The sequence below is a fragment of the Panthera tigris genome, chromosome D3 (genome assembly GCF_018350195.1).
Source record: "Panthera tigris isolate Pti1 chromosome D3, P.tigris_Pti1_mat1.1, whole genome shotgun sequence".
Classification (NCBI taxonomy): domain Eukaryota; kingdom Metazoa; phylum Chordata; class Mammalia; order Carnivora; family Felidae; genus Panthera; species Panthera tigris.
In genome coordinates this window covers 66,382,837-66,404,671 of record NC_056671.1, presented here as the reverse complement: position 1 = coordinate 66,404,671, position 21,835 = coordinate 66,382,837, and the positions used below count along the sequence as shown (strand labels likewise).

The 21,835-nt window shown below is 50.9% G+C and overlaps 1 protein-coding gene across 2 annotated transcripts in view; it reads left to right on the top strand.

Annotated features, from left to right (window-relative positions):
• The window catches only part of LOXHD1 (lipoxygenase homology PLAT domains 1), a 162,658-nt gene that overhangs the window by 108,311 nt on the left and 32,512 nt on the right, over window positions 1-21,835 (top strand). For both annotated transcript variants that reach the window (XM_042962467.1, XM_042962466.1), the window contains 9 exons: window positions 111-215; window positions 2,820-2,948; window positions 4,109-4,273; window positions 8,209-8,390; window positions 12,556-12,672; window positions 13,383-13,545; window positions 17,200-17,354; window positions 21,237-21,446; window positions 21,553-21,688. In XM_042962467.1, coding sequence (XP_042818401.1) covers window positions 111-215; window positions 2,820-2,948; window positions 4,109-4,273; window positions 8,209-8,390; window positions 12,556-12,672; window positions 13,383-13,545; window positions 17,200-17,354; window positions 21,237-21,446; window positions 21,553-21,688 — 1,362 coding nt within the window. The remainder of the gene's footprint in view (window positions 1-110; window positions 216-2,819; window positions 2,949-4,108; window positions 4,274-8,208; window positions 8,391-12,555; window positions 12,673-13,382; window positions 13,546-17,199; window positions 17,355-21,236; window positions 21,447-21,552; window positions 21,689-21,835) is intronic.

The following is a 21,835-nucleotide window of genomic DNA, read 5'->3' as shown; positions in this document are numbered from 1 at the left end:
CCTAGAAATGGTCACCGTGCATGTAGAAATGTACCCAGTACGTTTTCTCCCTCCTCCCTCCACGAGAGGGGCAGTCTACCACTCACTTCTCCACACTCCTCTCCCTGCAGACAAATCTACCACATTCTCAGTGACCGTAAAGACTGGGGACAAGAAGAACGCAGGCACAGATGCCAACGTCTTCATCACGCTCTTTGGCACGCAAGACAACACTGGTAAGAATGCAGCATGGGGCCGAGCGAGACTCACCCACATTCCTCCCCGGGGAGACTAGGAGACTCAGCAGAACTTTCCAAGGAAATCCTGGTCATGCTTCTGTTTTTCTCTCTTCAAAAAAAAATAATTGAAGAATTCCCCTGTGTTGTTTTACTTTATTTTATTGTTTTATTTATTTTATTATTTTATTTTATTTATTAAGAGCACTTGACATGTGCTCTATCCTCTCAAATTTGAAATGGATAATGCATCACTGTCGACTGTAGGTATGGACTGTATGGCAGGCCTCTGGAGCTCATTAATCTTACTAACCTGAAAGTACGCTTGTTGCTTAATAACTCCCCATCCTCTCCTCTCCCCAGCTCCTGGGAACCACCATTCCAGCCTTTGATTTTATGAATTTGGCTATTTTGGATACTTGGTATAAGTGGAATCATGCTATATCTGTCCTTCTGTGTCCGGCTTATTTCACTCAGTGTAATGTCCTCAGGGACCATCCGCATTGTTGCAGATTGGAGAATTTCCTTCTTTTTTAAGGCCAAAGAGCGGTCCATTGTATGTATACATATCAACATTTTTTTTCTATCTTTTCATCGGTTAATGGACATTTAGGGTTTTTTTCCCCCCACATCTCAGCTATTGTGAATAGTGCTGCAGTGAAATGGGAGGGCTAATATCTTTTCAAGATCCTGATTTCAATTCTTTTGGATATATACCCAGAAGTGGGATTGGTGGGTCATATGGTAGTTCTATTTTTAATTGTTTAAGGAACTTTCGTACTGTTTTCCATAGCAACGGCACCATTTTGCATTCCTACCAACTATGTACGAGTGTTCCAATTCCTTCACATCCTCACCAACAGTTGTTGTCTTTTCATTTTTGGTGGCAACCACCCTGTCAGGTGTGTGGTGAGATCTCATTGTGGTTCTGATTTGCATTTCCCTGATGCTTAGTGACAATGAGCATTTCGTTCATATACTGTTGGCCATTTGTATGTCTTCTTTGGAGAAATGTCTGTTTACGTCCTTAGCCCTTTTTTTAATTGGGTTATTAGCTTTTTATTATTAAGTTATAGGATATTATGGTAATGAACCCCTTATCAGATATATGGTTTGCAAATATTCTTTCCCATGCTGTAGGTTGCCTTTTCATTCTATTGATCGTTTCCTTTGCTGTGCAGAAACTTTTTAGTTTGATGCAATCCTCCTTGTTTATTTTTTTTAAATTTTTTAATGTTTGTTTATTCTTGAAAGGGGGGTTGGTATGAGCAGAGGAGGGGCAGAGAAAGGGAGACACAGAATCCAAAGCAGGCTCCAGGCTCCAAGCTGTCAGCACAGAGCCGGACATGAGGCTCGAACTCATGAACTCTGAGATCATGACCTGAGCTGATGTCAGACGCTTAACCGACTGAGCCACCCAGACGCTTCCTCCACTTGTTTATTTTAGTTTTTGTTGCCTGTGCTTTTGGTGTCATATCCATGAGATCATTACCAAGACCAACGTCACAAAGCTTTTCTCCTATGTTTTCTTCTAGGAGTTTTACAGTTTCAGGTCTTATGTTTAAATCTGTATCCATTTTGGGGCTCCTGGGTGGCTCAATAGGTTGAGTGTCCAACTTCAGCTCAGGTTATGATCTCGCAGTTCATGAGTTCGAGCCCCACATTGGGCTCTGTGCTGACAGCTTGGAGCCTGGAGCCTGCTTCGGATTCTGTGTCCTGACAGATTGCATTCAACTAGTGCTGTTGGAGGAAGGCATATTCCCTTTTTCTTAAAAATCTCCATGTGACGTGACTTGTCTACCTGGATTGTAAACATTGGTTCCTTTAGAGATTCTTCCTAAAGCTTACTAAGCCAGTTCTCCTGTACACCAGGGGGCAAAGAGCCCCCTGTCCCCTCTCCCGTCTTCATTCCTCTGTCTACCACCCCAGAAGTGTTTGAAAGCCATATGCATCCTCTTCCCTTCAGCGTCCTCTCCTTAAGTAATGGTGCCTGATCCTATGGTCATTCTTTCTCCAGGCCTTCCTGAAACTTTTTTGCCATTTCCTGTACTCTTGCTGGAGACATCACTCCGTTTACCTTTCAAAACCACAATGAAGGGCCTCCCAGTCCAAACAGTGACTGGTCTCTTCTCCGTGACTCCTGCCAGCTTTCTTCTTCTGTTCAAGGCTGCCCCTGAGACCCCAGGGAGCACGGGGAGGCTGGTTTTGTCCCTGGCTTCCTCCACATGTAGAAAAATGTGGGGGATGTGGAGGCACAGTCAACACTGACTTAGGACCCCACCACTTTCTCCTGGATGATCTTGAATACGGTACTTCACCTCGTGGTGTGCCTCCTTTTCTTTAGATACAAACTGGAAATAAAAATACACACCTTGAAGGCTAATTACAAAGCTCACTAAAAAGACACGCGCACACACACACACACACACACACACCCCAAATTGTTAAATGTGCAAAGGTTCCCGGTGGATAGTAATTGCATGCTCTAAATTTTATGAGAGTTAGAAAAATTTGGTCATTATAAGGAGGGACCCAAAGGGGTAGTCCGGCTCGGTTTGAAGGTCTCAGGTTCAGCCAGTCGTGTGGGGGCCATTTGGTTGACAGGAATGACCCTCCTGAAATCCTCCAAGACCAACAGCGACAAGTTTGAGAGGGACAGCATCGAAATCTTCACCGTGGAGACGCTGGACCTGGGAGATCTGTGGAAAGTCAGGATTGGCCATGACAACACAGGTCTGGCTTCCCTCCCCCTCTGTTTTCTGCTAAGAATATAAGGCCCACACACAGGTCCCTGTGGGTCTGGGAAAGAATACGCAAGAAACTTGAATGTCATCTGCCTTCCACGATGACACAACTTCCTCAAACCCTTCAACCCAGTGGAACCCTAGCTGCACGCAGAAGATTCTGGTCTCGTTGGCCTGGGCTGGGGCCTGGACACCAGTGACTTCCCAAAACCTCTACTCTCCGTGGTTTCACTGTGCAGCCACCTTTGAGAATCCCCAGTATAGCTCAGTGGTTCTCTGACCTGAGAACCAGGAGCTCCTGACAGGTTCTGTTGCTTAACAGAACCACCTCGGGGGGTTGTTAAACATAGGTTTCTGGGCCCCATCCACACAGGCGTTGATTCAGCAGGTCTGGGGTGGGACCGGAGCATTTCTGTTTCGCACACATGAGGCTGCTGGTCTGGGGACTCCACTTTGAGAACCATGGATCTAGTCTGTTCTTCCCAGAACCCACTGACACTACAGCCAGACAAAGTTTGTTCTCTTAGTGAAGTAGGACATGTGTTCTTGGTCTTTAAGTATTTTAAGGCTAAGGAAGGAGGACACCTTCCCAGCCCCTGGGATGGAGAGACAGGTTCTCTGCTCAGCTCCTACTTCCTTCTTTAAACCTGATCGCTCATTTTTCCAGGGAAGACCCTCAGTCCTTCACAGACTTCCCTTTCCTTCATGCACCACAAACTGGCAGGAATGACCCTCTTGGAATCCTCCAGGACCAAAGGCCAGAGAGCTCACAGTGTCATCCTTGTCGCTGGGTGAAATGACAAAATCCCCATTAATACAAGTTCTCTCTGGCATCTCTGAGCTCCCTTTTTAGAGTGCCTTCCACCCTGGACAGTGTGCTTGCCGTCACCTCCTGTCACCTCTTCCCCAGGCTCCTTTGCTCTTGTTAATTTCCCCGACAGCAGCCTGGAGTGTGACCCAGCTTCAGCTGGGTGCACATTTCAACAGGAGTCATTTAGCAATGCTATTAGGGAAAGGAACGGCATGGGCACGGGTGCAGCTGTAGACGTCAGCCACGGGCAGGGAAGCATGTCTGGAGTGGCTGAGGTCACCCACAGTAAACCATCTGTGTAGAGCTCCGTGGTGGGTTCCATGTCTCCTTCCCTGCAGGCAAGGCTCCAGGCTGGTTTGTAGACTGGGTAGAGGTGGACGCCCCGTCTCTTGGAAAGTGCATGACATTCCCCTGTGGCCGCTGGCTGGCAAAGAATGAAGACGACGGTGCCATCGTCAGGGACCTCTTCCACGCGGAGCTTCAGACGAGGCTGTACACGCCATGTAAGAACTGTGCACGGCATGGCTGACCCTCCTCCCAGACCCCATCGCCCACTACCCCGTCTTTGGCCCCAACCCCTCCTCCAGCCCCGACCCCAGGCCAGGTGCACCTCCTCTCCCCAGTTCCCTGGGCCTTGCGTGGGCTGTGGGCAGTGCCCTGGATCCACGGTAAGGAAATAGAGAATTTAGTCCCACCTCCACCCCAAACCAGCTGGTGACAACAGGCAGAGAGCCTGGCCTCTCTGGGGCTGTTTCCTCATCTGCAAAATAGAGATGATAATACAACATGGTCATAAGACCCATAAGGGAAGAAAGACAAAAGTCTAACTGTGAGAAGTCATATGGGCCCCATCACCAGTGTTCAGTCCAGTCAGTAACGTGACTAAGAAATCACCGCTGTAAGATTTTATCCTGATTGGGAGTGGAGGGTGGAGACTTGAAAAGATGATAAATGTAGGCCTCTCACCAGCCAAAGCAGGGGAGGAAAGGGAACAATTTGGTGAAGTTTTGACACTTCCTTTCCAGTGTCATCAGAAAGTATGGATTAAACGTTCATTTACATGTAGGACATACTAGGTACTGAGAACCAAACTGAAATTAACCAAACTATAAAAATCTGTTTAAATGTGCTAAAATCAGACCCAAACCCAGAGAATATAATTTTTTTTTCTAACCAAATAATTGGCCATACCAAAAGATTTCCCCCAAACAGCTCATAATTACATGATATGATTCAGTGATGACTTTTTTTTTTTTTTTTTTTTTTTTGCCTAAAGCAATTAAACTGGAAATGACCCGATCCATCAAGATATTTTCTGGTCCAAAGCCTGAAACAAAGTGACATTTCCCTCTAGTAAAATCTCTGCATATACAAAGCAAACCCTGGATGTAGACACTGCCCCCAGGAGCTGCCTGCAGTCTAGGACAGACACACTGACCTGACAGATGTACATAGAGCTGGCAGCATACTGGGTGAGACACTTTAAGACAGAAGTAGCTGTTTCTCCCTTCGTGCCCTAGGACAGGCCTGAATTTGTATGGCCTGACCTTGAATACATTCAGCTCTAGCCTCATACTAAAGCAAGTCCATTTGCCCTTTGTCTTAGACTCAGTTCACACACACACACAGACACACACACACACACACACACACACAGCGCAGGAGAGACTTGCCTTTCTGACTAGAGAGCTGTGGAGGCAGCTTCAAAGTGCCCCTCTCCCCGAGTAAGTGCCCAGAGAGGAGGGTCTGCTGCTCAGAACCTATTTCCTTGTTTGGGAAAGGTCTTGAGAGCCCAAAGCCAGGGAGCTCCCAGGAATGAGGAGCTGCAGTCCCAGGAGTGGTGGCCAGTTGTCATTCTCAGGGGCCTGGAAGGCTTAGAACTAGATTTGGCAGTTCATCAAGGCTGCCCAATACACGTGAAACCAAAAGAACACAGCAAGATGGCACTGCCTCCTGGCCGACTGAAATGTGCTGCCCACACAGTAGAGATGGGGCAATTAGGAAGTGGACCATTGTGATGGTCTGAATTTACAGGCTCCACGTAGCATGGAGCCCTGAATGTCAGAGTCCTGTTAAGGCTGAAGCCTGTGTTCTAGGGATTGCTGGTATCGAAGCAGGTGTCTCAGGGCAGCTGGTGCAGGAAGGGAAAGGATGAGAGGGAACAGCTCCCCAATTCGTGCCATCCAGATCTACTCCTCAGCTTTAAAAAGTCAAGTTTTTTCAGAGCATTCTTCCCAAATGTTTTTTTTTTTTTAATTTTTAACGTTTATTTTTTGAGAAACAGAGCATGAGCGGGGGAGGGGCAGAGAGACAGGGAGACACAGAATCCCAAGCAGGCTCCAGGCTCTGAGCTGTCAGCACAGAGCTCTCTCTACACGGAGCCCAAACTCACAAGCTGTGAGATCATGACCTGAGCTGAAGTTGGATGCTTAACCAACTGAGTCATCCAGGCGCCCCTTGTCCTAAATGTATTTTTCAGAACTCCACAAAAGTTCTCCACTGAAAATTAAATTCAGTTAAATAATCTGAAAACCACAGATTCTATGTCAAACCCTCTCATTTCACAGACAAAGAAAAGGACCCAGAGAAGTATATCTATTTGCCCAAGGACACACCGCTCCTCAATGGCAGAGGCAGAACTAGAAATCAGGAAGCAAATCTGAGCTCAGGCCTAGGGATGAGGGCTGAAGGGTGGGCTGTTCCTGCCCAGATATTTTTAGGGCTTCTCCTGCTGCCAGAGAGTCTCAGGGAAGTTCAGTTCCTCCTGGCCTTAGACCAGGGAGACACCCAAGAAACCTCAGAGGAAGTTGCCTCTATTACTGCCTGATGGCCTGTTTCCCTTAACCTTGGTGAGGGCCCTGTTCAGGCCATTGTGGGAATGGCCATCACCCCCGTAGGCCATAGGCCCTGTGACTTGTAGGTAGCGAGCAATATTCGCCTCCAATTCACAACAACAGCACCCTTAGAGGTTGACCACACAGGATTTAGGGGTCAGACAAGCCTGGGCTCACACTGGAGCTCTACTTCTGACCAGCCATATGATCTGGGGCAAGTTACTTTACCTGTATGAGCCTTGTTTTCCCCATCTATAAAATAAAGTACAATGATATCTCCTCCGGAGGTCATTGTCAAGGTTACAGGGGATGAGGAAGGTAGAACGCTTAGTAAAGAGTCTGGCACCTGGCAAGTACTCAGCAGATGGCAGTTACCGTTAATACAGGTATTATGGTTCTACAGCAGAGTAACCATCATACTAAATGAAAAGAAAATTCATTGGCTTTGGAGCAAATTTGGGGAAGGATGGGGCCACCTGTGAGAAGGTGACTTTTAAATGTGGTTCCTTTCGAGGTCAAGACCACAAGATAGGGTAGATTTCCACTTAAACTGTTTCTCTGGGTTTTCAATGTTTTTTTATTACTGTGACTTAGAGTAAGTTGTATATACCTTTATATACATATGAAACAAGTGTCACAAAAAAATTTTAGCCTGTGTGTGATGTCCAGTGATATTTTTTATTTGATTCTATTCAATTCCATATATTTTTTTAAAATACTGGTGATGACTCACTAAATTTATTCCATAACCTGCTAATGGATTTCAATCTGTAGTTAGCAACATACACTTTTAAACTACTGGTCTCAAACTGCAGTGTAAAGTCTGAGTTAAATATTTAGATCACTAGACTCATCCCATAGAGAATCTGAGGAAAGGTTGGGAATCTGGGTGTTTAATAAGTACCCAAAGAGTTTCTGAGGTGAAGGGCCAGTGACCCACACACTGGGCAGTGCTGGTCTCTAGCCAGGCTGGCAGGTGCCCATCGGGAAGCTGCTTGCCAACAACACTGATGGGTCAGCCTCCCTTTTAGGAGTTCACAAGGTCACCACCACCCCCCTCCACCACCCACATCCAACCCAGCAAGGGCCAGATGCGTTATGGACGGGTTAGGAGGGCAAGCCAGTGTGGAACAAGTGAGGGTGAGAAGAGAAAGGATTCTCACCCTGTAGACTGCTGATCTGATTGGTCCCTTGCCCCCTGAAATATAGTCCTCCTGTTTATAGTGTCCACAGCTAAGGAGCATGGTGGACACTTTACAGAAGAGGAAACTGAGGCTCCTGTGACTTGCCCAGGTCACACAGACGGTCGGAGTAGATTCTGTGCTTTCAGCCAAACTGCTGTACCAGCTCTGTGTTGTGAGAGGCACAGAGACCCTGGTCTGAGGTGACAGGCGCTGCCTGTGGGCACTAGGCGTGACAGGACACTGTCTCCCCCCACCCCTGCACCTGTGGTTGCTAAGCAACCACGTGAAGGTCCATCCCCGGGCAGCAGCTCCCGGTGATGGGGCCTGGGGCCATGGTGCCGATGAAGAACTTGATCTTGTCCACATTTGTTTTCTGTTCTCACCTCCCCTCTGACTTCACCGTCTGTCCACCATCCTCAGTTGTCCCTTACGAGATCATCCTCTACACGAGTGACGTCTTTGCTGCCGGGACGGACGCCAACATCTTCATCGTCATCTATGGCTGCGATGCAGTGTGCACCCAGCAGAAGTACTTGTGCACCAACAAGAGGGAGCAGAAGCTGTTCTTTGAGAGGAAGTCAGCCTCCCGCTTCATTATGGAGGTGCCTGGGATCCATAATGCTAGGAGGCTGCCAGGGGAGCTGGGACTGGGAAGCAGGGGGCACCAGAAGAGGGGAGGAGGCACCCTAACGGGCTGCTGTGGTGAGAGGGCCAGGCAGTTCATCCAGCCTCACTGGGCCTCACTCAGTACATCGGAATAACCAGGAGGGCAGGCACCTCACCCGGCCCCACGGGGACTAGTGTCAGGATCTAAGGAGACAGTGAGTGGACAGGGCTTGAGGAAAATAGAGGCACAATCCCATTTCCACTGGGGCCACCTCCAGGGCCAGCGATAACACATGTGTATCCGTGGAGAGCTTGGCTTCTGGACATCCCAAATGGTCCCCTGCTCCCCTCTGGCCTAGGGGTTTGCTTGTTCCATGTTTACTGTAGGCGTCGGTCACAGCACCTTGGCGTCCTGTGCACTTCAGCTCAGCGTCTCCCCTGTGCTCTCCGCTGTGTGTTAGGTTGGGTGGGAGAGGTAGGAGAAGGGGAGGGCCCAGACTCTCTCTGCAAGGGGCTTGCAGTCCAGCTGGAGAACCCCAGACCTCCACACAAGGCCAACAAGAGAGAATAACTGATCCTGTGGGTAAGAGCAGTGTCACAGGGCTTTATCTCTATTAACTCACTTAACCCTCATAGCAGCTCTGTGCTGTTATTATCCCTGTATAAAGATGGGGAAACTGAGGTACAGAAAGCTGAATAGCTTACATAAATTCACACAGCTAGGGTGTAATGGAACCAGGATTCAAACCCAGGAGTACTGGCTCAAAATATGTGCTCTTAGCCCCTGCAGGTCACTAGCCCATGGTGATGAAGGCAAATGCGGGACTGAGAATGCAAAGGAGGGACAAGAAGGGGAGGCATTCCTAGCAAGGGGAACATCATGGCCAAGGGCCAGAGCTGGAAATAAACACAGTATGTGGTTTGGTGGGAGGGACAGGAGGAGAGGGACATGACAGGTAGAAGACCAGCTGAAACAAGACTTGGAGGGGACAGCTCTGAAGAGCTAAGCGGCTCACGAGGCTGGACCCTCCAGGTAGCAGGGACCTTTGGAGAAGTGCCCCTTCGGATGGGAAACAAAATCCAGAGCTCCATCCTCCTTCCCCGGCCAGTGTCTGTCCTGGGGGGCTCCCTGCTCCCTCTCCACCTTCTCTGGGAGCAGTCAGCACTTGTGGGAAGGTCGCCACCTTGGTGGAGTCTTTAACAAAGAAAATTCAAGGCTGATTCATTTATCCACACGAAGCGGCAACTCATCCACCCAAGATGGCGTGGTACTGAGTCATCCAGCCCTGACTCCGTCAGCGGTGGGGCTGTGATCACACCTCGGCACGACTTCCGTGGAGTTTTATCAATGGAATGCCCACTAACGGCAGCTATAGTTTGCCAGTAGTTTGTTGCTGTGTGTTTTTCTTTCTTCTTTTCAAATCTTTCTGGCTGCTGGGGGAGTGTGAGGGTCTGGAAACAAATGAAAAAGCTTTGTGTCTCTGTTTCTCTGTGTCTCTGTTCGGACTGGTCTTCAGGTAGGACGCAGAGGGCTGGGTCGTAAGCACATAGCCCTGCATCCTGGTCCTGGCTCTGGGCTCAGACGGAAAGTCATGAGCAAGCCACTCCCTCTCTCTGTGGCTTTGTCCTAAGACTCGGGAGTGGCCGAGAAAATAGCAATAATAACTAGAATTTATTGAGCACTTGCCTTGTGCCAGCCCTGTCCTGAGCCCTTCGTGTGCATCAGTTCACGGAATCCTCATAGCCATTCCAAGAGTTGCTAGTACGATGATCTCTTTTTACAGCTGAACTTGCATGGGAAGGATAAGAAACTCGCTCAGGGCGTCATAATTTACAAAGGGCAGAGGCAAGATTTGGACTCCAGTTCAATTCCAGAACCTTCTCTGCTTAGCTCTTCCACCTCTTGGGAGGATGTTAGGGTCTCTTCTGATTCCGAGTCTATTCCTGAGGCCCGTCATCCATGGCTCGCGTTCCCCTGAAGGCCTCCTTGCTCCCTGAGGGTCACAGCTAAGACGGCCACCCTGACGTGGCATCCCTGACTGACTGGCTGGATGATTAAGGTTCCAAAAGTACCATTGAAGCCAAGGTCCACACATCTGGAACCTCAGAGATGGAATGGGGAAGGAAGAAAAGAGACCTCTGGACAGAGGGAGGGGCAAGGGAATCTTCACTGCCCAACGCATCTGGCAGCTCAGCGTCCTTAAGTGGACGTCCTGTGGCCACGGATTTCCCCCGCAGCTCCTGTGTCTCTCCTGTTTCGAGAGAACGAGGCCTTGTTAAAATGCCCAGAGCATTAATGTCAGCCTGAAGTCACTAATCTTTGTTTGGGGATCAGAATGGCCCTCAGGGGCTCACAGGGGACAGCGCTTCTCTGGTGAAGTGAGAGTGAGCTGGCCGGAGGGGGTGGGGGGCTGCGCTGCAGGGCAGCAGAACCAACCTCAGTGGCAGCACCCTTGTCGAGTCACGCAGGCTCCAGCAGTGACGTGCCATGCTGGTCACTTGGAAGGAGAGACGAGGTGACAGAAACATGGCTGTGATCTTAGACTTGGAAGTGACCTCAGGGGGTCACCCCACCCACGCCTCTGCCTTCAGCTGAGTAACACATTACTCCCCCCATTTTATAGAGAAGAAAGTTGGGGCCTGGAAGGTCAAGTGCCTTGCCTCAGATTATACAGGTGGTAGGTGGGAGCACCGTGGCTACAACTGGGAAGCATGAGGGTGGAGACAGGAGTGCGGGCAGGTCCCCCAGCAGGGCTGATGGGCCCGTCCTTGGCTGCCAGCCGTGGGTGGGTGTGTGGGGAAGAAGGAAACCAGTGGTTGGAAGCTGTTCCGTTTCATTCAGAGGTTACTTCCGTGTGCGGTTATAGGGGCTGTGCGTTTGATGAATGACTTAATCTATCATTCAGATGCCGTTCCCTCATCAAAAGCTCTTGCCTGCCGTGGAGCTGACTCTGCTGTCTCCTAGCACTGAGAACTTAATGGTGCCAGCCAGGCGGCCAGCTCCGTAGAGAGGCTTCGAGGACACTCCAGTCAGCACATCCCCCCTTGCCTTGTGTCTGGCCATCCCACTGCTTCGTTAAGGGATGTGGAAGGATCAGGGCATCAGTCATTCCTGACAAGAGTCCCTCCCCTGCACCCTGTGCCATAGGCTCCAGGCAGGAGAGACAAGACATGGTGTCTCCTGAATTTCAGACACATGCATCAGCTTTTCCATTCAGTGAGACTTCCACCCATACGATCATGGTTAAGGTCAACAATGCACATGACAGAACCTGACTGATACTGTCACACCTGTTTTTCAGATGAGGAAACATTCTTTCATCCTTTCAGCAAAGGTATCCTGAGTTCTGGGGTTCACAGGCTCTGTTCTAGGTTTTAAGGATAGAATGATGGGCAAGGACAGGTGCAGTGCCTGCCCTTGTGGCTTTCAGTGGTAGAGAAGACGATATTACACAAATGAAGGCAAACTTCTGACTGTGAGAAGTGCAGGGGAGAGGGGTGCTATGGGATACTGTAAGAGCTTCTCAGGAAGAGATTTGAGTTTCTTGAGGTGGTGAGGGGGCTTCCCTGAGGAAGTGATCCTTGATCTGAGACCTGAATGATGAGGTTGAGGTTTAGCTAAAGAAGAGGAGAGTGGAAGAGCAGGAAGAGCCTGTGCAAAGGTCCTGTGGCAAGAGAACATCAAGTTTGAGGGACTGGAATTTGAAGGATCTAGAAGAGGGGTAGCTAGAGACAGAGGGGCCCTTAGGGGCCAAGGAGAAGGTCAGGCTGACAAGACAGGGCATGGGCAGAACCAGAATTCCTCTTCTGAAACCCAAATCAGTTCTCAAGCAGGGAATGAACCACCACAGTGTAAGTAATGGAAGACAGAGAGGTGGGCTCCACCATGAAAAGGAGAACAGCCTCCCAGAGGTTGATGGAACTGCGTTCTGGAATCTAGGCTGATTTTAAGTAGGGAGAGAGGAAGGGAAGCATGAGCATGGCATGTGGAGAGGAGAGTGGGGGCGGGCTTGGCTGGACAGTGGGGGCATACTGGGAGAAAGCGGCCCCTGGAAGTTCAAAGGGACTCAAGAGTGGATGTCCTGGGCAGACAGTATGTTGCTGAGTTTTACTTTCCTGAACTTTTCTACTACCATCTGGTGCATTTTCTCCTTTCCACAGTTAGAAGATGTAGGGGAAATCATTGAGAAAATTCGGATCGGCCATGACAACACAGGCATAAATCCAGGGTGGCACTGCTCCCACGTGGACATCCGCAGGCTCCTCCCCGATAAAGATGTGAGTTTCTGACCGATCTGTCCTGCTGTTTCTTTTGCCCCTTTCCAGAGGAGATTCAAGGCGGATTCCTGATAAGAACCTGCAGCCTTATTAAGTTGAGGTAAAATCTGAGGACAGTTCACCCACTTCACTCAGAGTACAGGAACCAGCTCAGGTCCAGGGCAGAACCTTTTAGAACCCGGTTTAAGGGTCAAGGAGGAGCATCTGGGTAGCCCCGTCTCTGTGCCCCACCCTCAGGGCCACATTACTGAGTGACCCTCAGTATGTGAGTGACCGAGTATGCCCTTCCTGCTGCTCAAAGTCAACTCAGAAAAAAACTCACCAGAACAACTTGGCAAACATCCTGAAGCCACACAATTCTAAACGTGGAAGGCAGGTTTCAATTGTGGCTGTGGTTGAGTGACCTGAGAGCAATTTAAAAATACAGAGCCCCTCCCTTTACCCACTGAATCTGAGTCTGTGAGATGAGGTTCTGATGCCTATTTTTAAGTTACCCTGGGAACCCCACCTTCAAGAGCCAACCCCCGATGTGGTTGTTGAAGTCTTTGGATAAGACTGGATATACTGGCCTCCCTTGCTGGCTTTTGCATTATCTGTGGGGCTCTATGACCCTTGTCATTGGTCCCCATGAGTGTTGACATGCTGATGAATCACTGAAGTCAGAAGGTTCCACACAAAGAGCTAATTTTCCTCTTGCCTCCTTACCCCAGGGCACAGAGACCTTGACTTTCCCTTGTGACCGATGGCTTGCCACGTCAGAGGATGACAAGAAGACCATTCGAGAACTGGTTCCTTATGATATCTTCACTGAGAAATACATGAGAGATGGGTCCTTGAGGCAAGTCTACAAGGAAGTGGAGGAACCTCTAGACAGTAAGTGTGGTGCCCTCCTCAGGGTCAGCAGCAGCCCTTCCTTGTAGGGCACCCGCCCCGTGCCAGGCCGAGTCTTTGCACCCCAGGAGGCAGGGTCTGTTATTATCTCCACTCCGTAGAGAGGGCACCTGGGGCCCACAGAGGTTTCCTAACCTGCCCAGGTTCACACAGCTGATAAATGGCAGGCTCTTCAGGGTCCCGGCTGTGTCACTGCACGTCTTTCCGTGGCCTGATGGTGACACTGCATCCCATGTGTGCTCTGTGCCTGGATTCTCCTGATCCTTGTGGCCTCCCTCCTCTTCGTTTATTCACTACTCCTCTGCAAGGCTTGGTCCTCTCTGCTCTCACAGGATGCGTATGATTCAAGAAGCATCCTGGACTGCATGTATTTGTGTGTGCATGCGAGTGCGTGGGCACGCCCTTACACAGGCACGCATTCCTCCTGGACGACAGGGATAGTCACACCTCTTTTTTGAGCAGCAATGCCATTGTCCTGTCAATCCCCAGGTTATTCAGTCAGCCCTAAATAAGCTTTAGCTGTATCAAAAATCAAATTTCCTTGCCAAAAACAAGCTTTCTACCACTGGCGAGGTGCAAAATACCACAGGCTCCCCATGGGGGCGGTCTGCACGGATCAGAGATGCCCCGAAGGCTTGGAGACTCAGCTCATATATGTTGCCTTGCATTCCTTCTGGAAAAAACTGGACTAAAATCCAAGATTCCCGGCCCCATATGGAACCAGAGGGATGTAAACCAGCTATAGCTCTAACATTTCCTTTGATCTCAGTTGCCACTCGGTTAGAGATAAAAACAAGTGTTGCCTCCGTAATGTGCCTTTCCCTACCCAAATCCCTTTGCTGTTAAATCTGGAGGAAAATTCCCTCTTCTACTTGGGTCCCAGAGGATGCCCTGGAAAGCTGTCCCAGCGGCACACTTGGGCTGTTCTGTATTAATAACATGCCACAAACCCACTCGGTGCCTGGCGATGTTTCTAGGGAAACATCTTTCCACCAAGAGCCGTGTGGCTTGGGTGGGACAAGGGAGGGAGGAGGATCCAGAAATAGCTGGGTTTGACTGCACAACTGCATTGCTCAGCGCCCAGAAGCGGAATCAGTGTTCCATTCCCCAAGGACTGGAAAGAGCAGTGGGGGTGCAGGAGGGGGAGAAGGAGGGCCATCCATCCACAGCCCCTGGTGACACAGCACCCCACTCTGGGACAAGGGCTCCTAGCAAAGGTCCTACCTCAGTGCGGAGCAGGGCTGAATGCACGGCTGGGAAGTGAAGGCAGAGAAAACATGAAGGGGAGGACAGTCGATTGTGTCTAAACTGTGACAGGATTCCTAATGTCACCTCATGTCAGTGTCAGCCAGACAGACTTGGGTAATGTTGACTCTCAAACACCAAAGAGAAGGTTTTATTTATTAATGCAGCACATGAAAAGCTTGACAGATGCCGTGCTGAGCTGAGCGAGGTAGGGCCCGAGGGCAGTGGGCCTGGTTCTGGTTCCCGCCCTGGCTGAGGGGGCAGGCTCTGGGGAGCTGTGCTCACGGGACACCTCGGAGGTCAGAGGTCAGCAGAGCAGAGCACTGGGCAGGGAGGGTGGCTGGGGAAAAGGTTTGGAGAAGGGGCTTGCGGGAGGGGGCTGAGCTCAGGTTTGCATGTGAGTTTATGACATCTAGTCAAGGCGGACGTGTCCCCCAGGTGACAAGGCTGTGGATCCAGAGCACAGGAGGGAACTGGGTTGGAGACACAGGCTCGGGGAACTCAGAGAGGTCAATACCCAAAGCATGCAGGAAGGGAGCTGAGGGAAGCGGACAGAACCAGGCATCTGGGGGGCGGGAAGATTAGGAACCCGGAAAGCCGCTCCAGAAGGAGCGACCAGAGAGGCAGATGGAGAGCAGGAGAGAATGATGCTGTGGAGTCCAAGGGAAAAAGAGGAAAATAATAGGAACCACTCTGTGGGTGTGAACGTGTTCCATAACCATGGGTATGAGTAACTCACATCATCTTCCTTTTTTTGATTTAATTAAATGTGGTCTGAGCCCACTTTGCAGGGGTTGGTGAGAAAGTCCATCTCAGTCACTGCAGGGAGCGGGGGATCCCTCTTTTTTGGCTTCATAAGAATCCTGAGCCTCACAGGAGGGGCCTGGCCCTTAGTCCAGGGCGGGTACCACCGACACCTATGTCCTCCCAACACATGGTGACGGTTGCTGCTGGTTCCCCGCAGACACGCGGGTCGGCATTTCTCTGTGTGGCCAGAAACACTTCAGCTTCATCATGAGACCCTCTCTCTGGCCATGAGGCCTCCTTGCTTCAGTTTCCCAGATAACCACCTCAGCCTTCCCCCTGCAGGGACTCTGTGTGCAGATGAGGGGTTCCCGCCACCCAAGAGGACTCCCGAACCCTCACCCCCACGCAGGCTAGGGAAACCAACCTTCCTCCAGGCTGGCCACTCCCGCCCTTCACCTCAAAGCCACAATCTCCATCCCTCCCCTTGGGGATAATCTGGCTAAGTCCCCTCTTCCTTGGCCTGAAACTCCAAAGCTTTTAGGACAGAGGAATACGGAGAGGGGACAGAGAATTCTTAGCCACATAAAAATGCACTTCTTGCCTTTCCCCTAGGGATGGAAGTTGGAAAAAGAGATACTTTATTCTTCCTCGACGAGCCCGCAGCAGCAAAACAAAGACAAGACAGCATTTGTTTTTATTTTCATGAATAACTTTTAATAACTGTGGCACCAGTATTTATCCAGCCCTTCCCATGGGCCATGGGAGCTGAAGAAGAGGGTGTCAGTCACTGGGCAGGTGCTGGATGGCAGGGAGTTGGAGAATAAAGGAAAATAAAGAAATGGGGCAGCTGGGTGGCTCAGTTGGTTAAGTGTCTGACTCTTGATTTCAGCTCAAGTAAATAAATATTTTTTAAAAATCAGGAAATGGACACTATGGGGAAGCTATACTTTCAAAAACATTTGATTTTTTTTCTAAAAACCACTTAGAAGGAACTGGCATGGATACTAGTCACCCTCAAGTAGGAAGGCATATTATTTTTTTAATTTATATTTATTTTGAGAGAGAAAGAACAAGAGCAGGGGAGGGGCAGAGTGAGAGAGAGAGAGAGAGAGAGAGAGAATCCCAAGCAGACTCTGTGCTGTAAGCACAGAACCCAACTCAGGGCTTGAACTCACCAACCGTGAGATCATGACCTGATCCGAGATCAAGAGTCAGATGCTCAACCGACTGAGCCACCCAGGGGCCCCGGGCAGGCATATTGTTGTCCGTGTGTCAGGGAAGGTAGATTTAGTGACCACAGCGTGCACGCACGTCAGGCAGTCTCTGGCATCTTCCCCCGTTGGAAGCCCAGACAGCTGGATGGGTGGATGGCTTGAGGGCTACGGGGAGGAACCTCCGTCCTCTGGGTCTTAGGGGCCACCTGTGTCCAGATCAGATGGGCAAACTTCCCACTGGTGAATCTGAAGATTTGTAGCAGAATGTCCATAATTGACCAAATAAAAGGAAGACACTAACGCCTCCTCGAGATGTGGGCCAGGAGCTTAATACCTCCTACAAATCCAGCCAATGGATTTAATTTAATCCTAAAGCCAATGCCACTCTTTTCTTCCCTTTGTCTGTCTGTCTGTCCGACTGCACGCCCAGTTGTGCTGTACTCGGTGCAGATCTTTACAGGAAATGTTCCTGGGGCAGGGACGGACGCTAAGGTCTACATCACCATCTATGGAGATCTGGGGGACACCGGGGAGCGGTACCTTGGCAAGTCAGAGAACCGCACCAACAAGTTCGAGAAAGGAACGGTATGCGGGGCACACAGAGTTTTTACCCCCTCCCCTTCCCCTCCGGGCTCCAGGTGTCTGGGGGCCAGCTCTTGGTCCCTGAAGCTGTCTGCGAACCTTGTGGGGTGTCAAGCTCCCTCATGTGGGCGGTTGGCCTTGCACTTCTCCCTGCAGAGCAGCTGGTCCCCTCTCTGAGCCTGTGCATGGGCCCTGGGCCCTGCATCTGGGGTGGAGGTAGACCAGAGGGTAGGGTTTGGGCAAGTGAGAAGCCTGTTTGAGTTGGCTGTACTGGGGCGGGGCGGGGTGGGGGGGGGGATGCTGGTCATCATCAGAAAATCCAGCTCACTATGGGCGGATGATGAGCATGGGGGTGAACATCAGAGTGGCGGGGGCTGGAGGCCTGCCTCTCCTGTCAGCTCCTTATCTGGTTGAACCTGTGTGGACTTGGTTTCTCCATCTGTAAAATGAGGAGCCCGATATGAATCAGCTAAGCTGTGTTGTGCAGAGCTCTGGGCAGAACTGAGGCCCATGGGAGCCACGGAGGGATTAGAGGAGCAGACAAGTACCCCGCTCCCCCAGCTAAGGTCCGCTTTGACCTGAACTATCTATGGAAGTGCCAAGAAAGTGCTCTATTAGGCAGAGGGCTCTGACCTGCTGGGGTTTTAGGAAAAGGAAGACCTCTGTCCCAGTTTCTCTTCTCAGCCCCTCGACTTCCCTCCTCTCCCCACGGTAGCTCTGCTCTCTCCCAGGCCCTTTCTGCCTTATCCCCTTCACACAGCCTCAGCCTCTTTGCCTTCACTCCATTCACCTAAATCTGCCAGAACTCCCCACAGACCAGGCTGTAGCTGCAAGGTGATCAGAGCAAGGTAACCCCATCTGTGGTCTTGCCTTTGGCTATGCACATGCAGGGGTTTCCTGTACTGAGCAGTGGGTGTTTAGTAGGGGTCTGTTTAAGCCTGACTCTCAGCCAGGCATGATCCTTGGCACTGAAACATTTCCTACTTGTGAGGAGGAAATGAGCTCTGGAGCAAGGATAGCAGGTGTCGTCTAAGCGGGTCTGCGGCCATCTGGTGACCCCATGGGCCCCGCCATCTGGAAGGAGTCCAGCCTTGGCCTCAAGGTCCCGGGGAAGTCAGGCCCTGGTGCTCCCATCCATTTGTTCCATCATCCGGATAGGAACCATTGACTTTTAGCTTTGGTTTACTGCTTTGGAAGTGGGAGTAGCAGTATGATAGCTACTTAGACCCCTGGGCTGAAAAACAGGACAAGAGATGTAAGAACACTTTGTATCAGGGAGAAATAATTTCACACACACACACACACACACACACACACACACACACGAGATATAATGGTTTGCTGCACCGGTAAGGTAGCTAATAGGAGGCCTATCCATTTTGGGGAAAAATGGAATACAGAGAGGTACACTTAAGTGGCTCACGCGATGTCCTGGACTCTATACTGGGGACAAGCTCTGTTACCTATGCTGTTGTGGGATGTGGCAGTGCCATTCAGCAGTCAGCCCTGTGGCTGGGGCCAGATCACCCACATTCACATCCTGGCTCTGACACTGACTAGCCCTGTGGTCTTTGGCAAGTTTCTTCGCATCTCTGTGCCTCAGTTTCTTCCACCGTAAAGTAGGTTCACTGAGTTAGAAACTCTGAGGTGCCTAGCTCTTCATCAGTGCTGAGGATTGGGGAGCTCACCTTCGGCTGCCTTCGCTGATGCCCGGAGCCAGCATCTGGTGATTGCACTGTAAGACAGTAATGTGCAGAGCTGACAGGTAGATGTTGGTTTGTGGCCATACCCACGGAGCCGGGCACAGAAGAGGCACCATACATACTCATAAATGAATGAACTTATAAATGAAGGTGATGCAATCCATTCCACCTGGATTCAGAGTCAGATTTTTTTCTCTCTAGGCAATTGTTGTGTCACGAGAAAAACCTTTGTCCCGTTCTACACCACCTCTTCCCTTTCCTTCCCGCCAGTTATGATGTCCTAACAGGGGAACTGGAGCTACTTCTGGCTTAGTCACGGATGATTTACGTGACTTTAAGTTCACTGCTGAGCATCTAGCAGCTTCCATTTCTCTAATTATCTCCTCAGAATATAGAAGTCCCCTTTGACACCCTCCCCCACTCAGCATCTCCCCACCCACATCTAGTCCAAAGCCAGGTCTTGGAGAGTCTCCCTTGCACACGGCTCCCAGACCAGCCCTGTCAGCTCCTTAGCCCTTTCTCAGCTTACCTGGCTTCCTGAACCACCCTGGCTGCCTGCCGCACCTCCTCATGTCACCTAGCCAAAGGTGACAGTCACTCAGCCAGCCAAGGGCTCTCCGCTGATCCCCAGATCTGGCCTGGGCCCTTTGTAGGATTCACAACCTTTCATGGCCCACCAGCCAGCCTGTATGGAGTGCCCACAGCAGAATACCCCACGCTCTCTCCTGTTTCCAGACCTTTCTGGGCATCTTCTCTGCATCCATGTACGTGTGCCCATAGAAAATCCATATATATATATATATATATATATATATATATATATATATATATGACATCATTCCTATACGAATGCTTCTTCAGCCTGCCTTTGGCGTGCAATCTCCCTATGTCAGGATATTCGAGTGTAGATGAAGCTGGCTCATTCTTCGGAACCACCACACATGTGACATTCTGCACACAATATCACCATGGTTATTTAGCCATTCCCCAAGCACTGGACACCAGATGGCTCCCAGTTTTCCACTGTAAAAATTACCCTGCAATAAGCATCCTTGTGCACACATAAAGTTGTCCCCTCCTGAGGACAGAAGGAAAGAGGTGGAATCACTGTGTCATAGGCTGTGCCTGTTTTTGCTCCGGTGATCTCAGCCAGGCAGCAGAGCCCTGCAGCCTGCAGGGTCAGCCGCGCACTGCCCACCTGCAGTTTCCTCTGCCTGCAGTCACCTGCTGTGGTGCCAGAAAGGCCCGGCCCCCACCCTTAGCTTAATGCCACCTCCTGGAGAGTCTTCCCAGCCCTGCCTCTAGCCCCCAGGCAGGTGGCTGCTCCTCACCCATGGGCTGTGATTATCCACCTGGCCCTCTCCCTCTCTGGGCCGTGAGGTCCCAAGGAGGGGCAGACGCTGCCTATCGGATTTATCTCTGGGTTCCCAGCACTCAGCAGTGACTCAGCACATCTTCCACCTTCTGGAAGAAAAACACTGTAGCTCAGGGTCACCGGCCTCTCCTGCCCTGCTTCACGGTCCTGCCAGCCACATTCAGCCTGTGTTTTTGACCATACCTCACTCAGGGCCTGGATCTCCACATCTCACTGAGCAACCCCCAAAGTGTCCAAGCGCCCAGGAGTGTAAGGACACTTTATGGAAGGGGTAATCGGACCCAGAGGGCCTTACATCACACCCCACATAAAACCACCTGCACCACAGCTGCTGTCCCTGAGCCCTCAGCCTGACCTCCCCCAGCTCTGTCTCTCTTCTGGGCCTGGTCCAGCAGCAACTCTGACTGCCTCCCAGCTTCCCCCTGGGCGTTTCGAGCCCCTCCCCGTTACTCCCTCCTGCCTCCCACCTGAACTCGTGCTGATACTCAACATAAGCAAGGACATCCAGGTACCAGGGCCAGGCTGAGCGCCCTCGTCTAGCCCACTCCTGCCTGCGTTCCATCCTCCAAGCATCCACAAGGCTTATCCCAGGAAGAACAGGACTGCAAAACAGGGCCGCTGTGGAAGTGAGGGAGGCCTCAGAATACCAAACGCTCAGTGGTAGGGACTTGGGCCTGGAGGGTTTCCATCTAGGAAGGTCTGTTCAGCCCCACAACTGAGGGGTATGGAAGGTACTGGATGGTCGGGGTTGGAGTGGGTGCAGGTGGGGCACACCCCCACCCGAGTCCCCACACCTGGACTCCGCAGGCCGACACCTTCATCATCGAGGCCGCTGACCTGGGTGTCATCTACAAGATCAAGCTCCGCCACGACAACACCAAGTGGTGCGCAGACTGGTATGTGGAGAAGGTGGAGATCTGGAATGACACCAATGAGGACGAGTTCCTATTCCTGTGCGGGCGCTGGCTGTCCCTGAAGAAGGAAGACGGGAGGCTCGAGAGGCTCTTTTATGAGAAGGTGTGGGAAAGGCGGTGTGGGGTGGGGGGACTTGGCTCAGCCGTACCTCGTACTGTGGCAGAAGGGGCCAGAGCCGTAATGGGGACTGGGTCATGCTCCTGGGCAGGAGTACACTGGGGACCGAAGCAGCAACTGTAGCAGCCCGGCTGACTTCTGGGAGATCGCCCTGAGCTCCAAGATGGCCGACATCGACATTGCCACAGTGACGGGGCCCATGGCTGACTACGTGCAGGAGGGCCCAGGTAGGCCAAGCTGGGGACTCAGCAGAGGGGAGGCAGGCACCGGGACATGTGTTCAAGCTGTTCTTGGACAGGCCATGCATTAGCCCCACCGTCATGTGACTTCTACCTAACGCTTTGTAATTCACACTGAGTTTTCCATCCCCACGA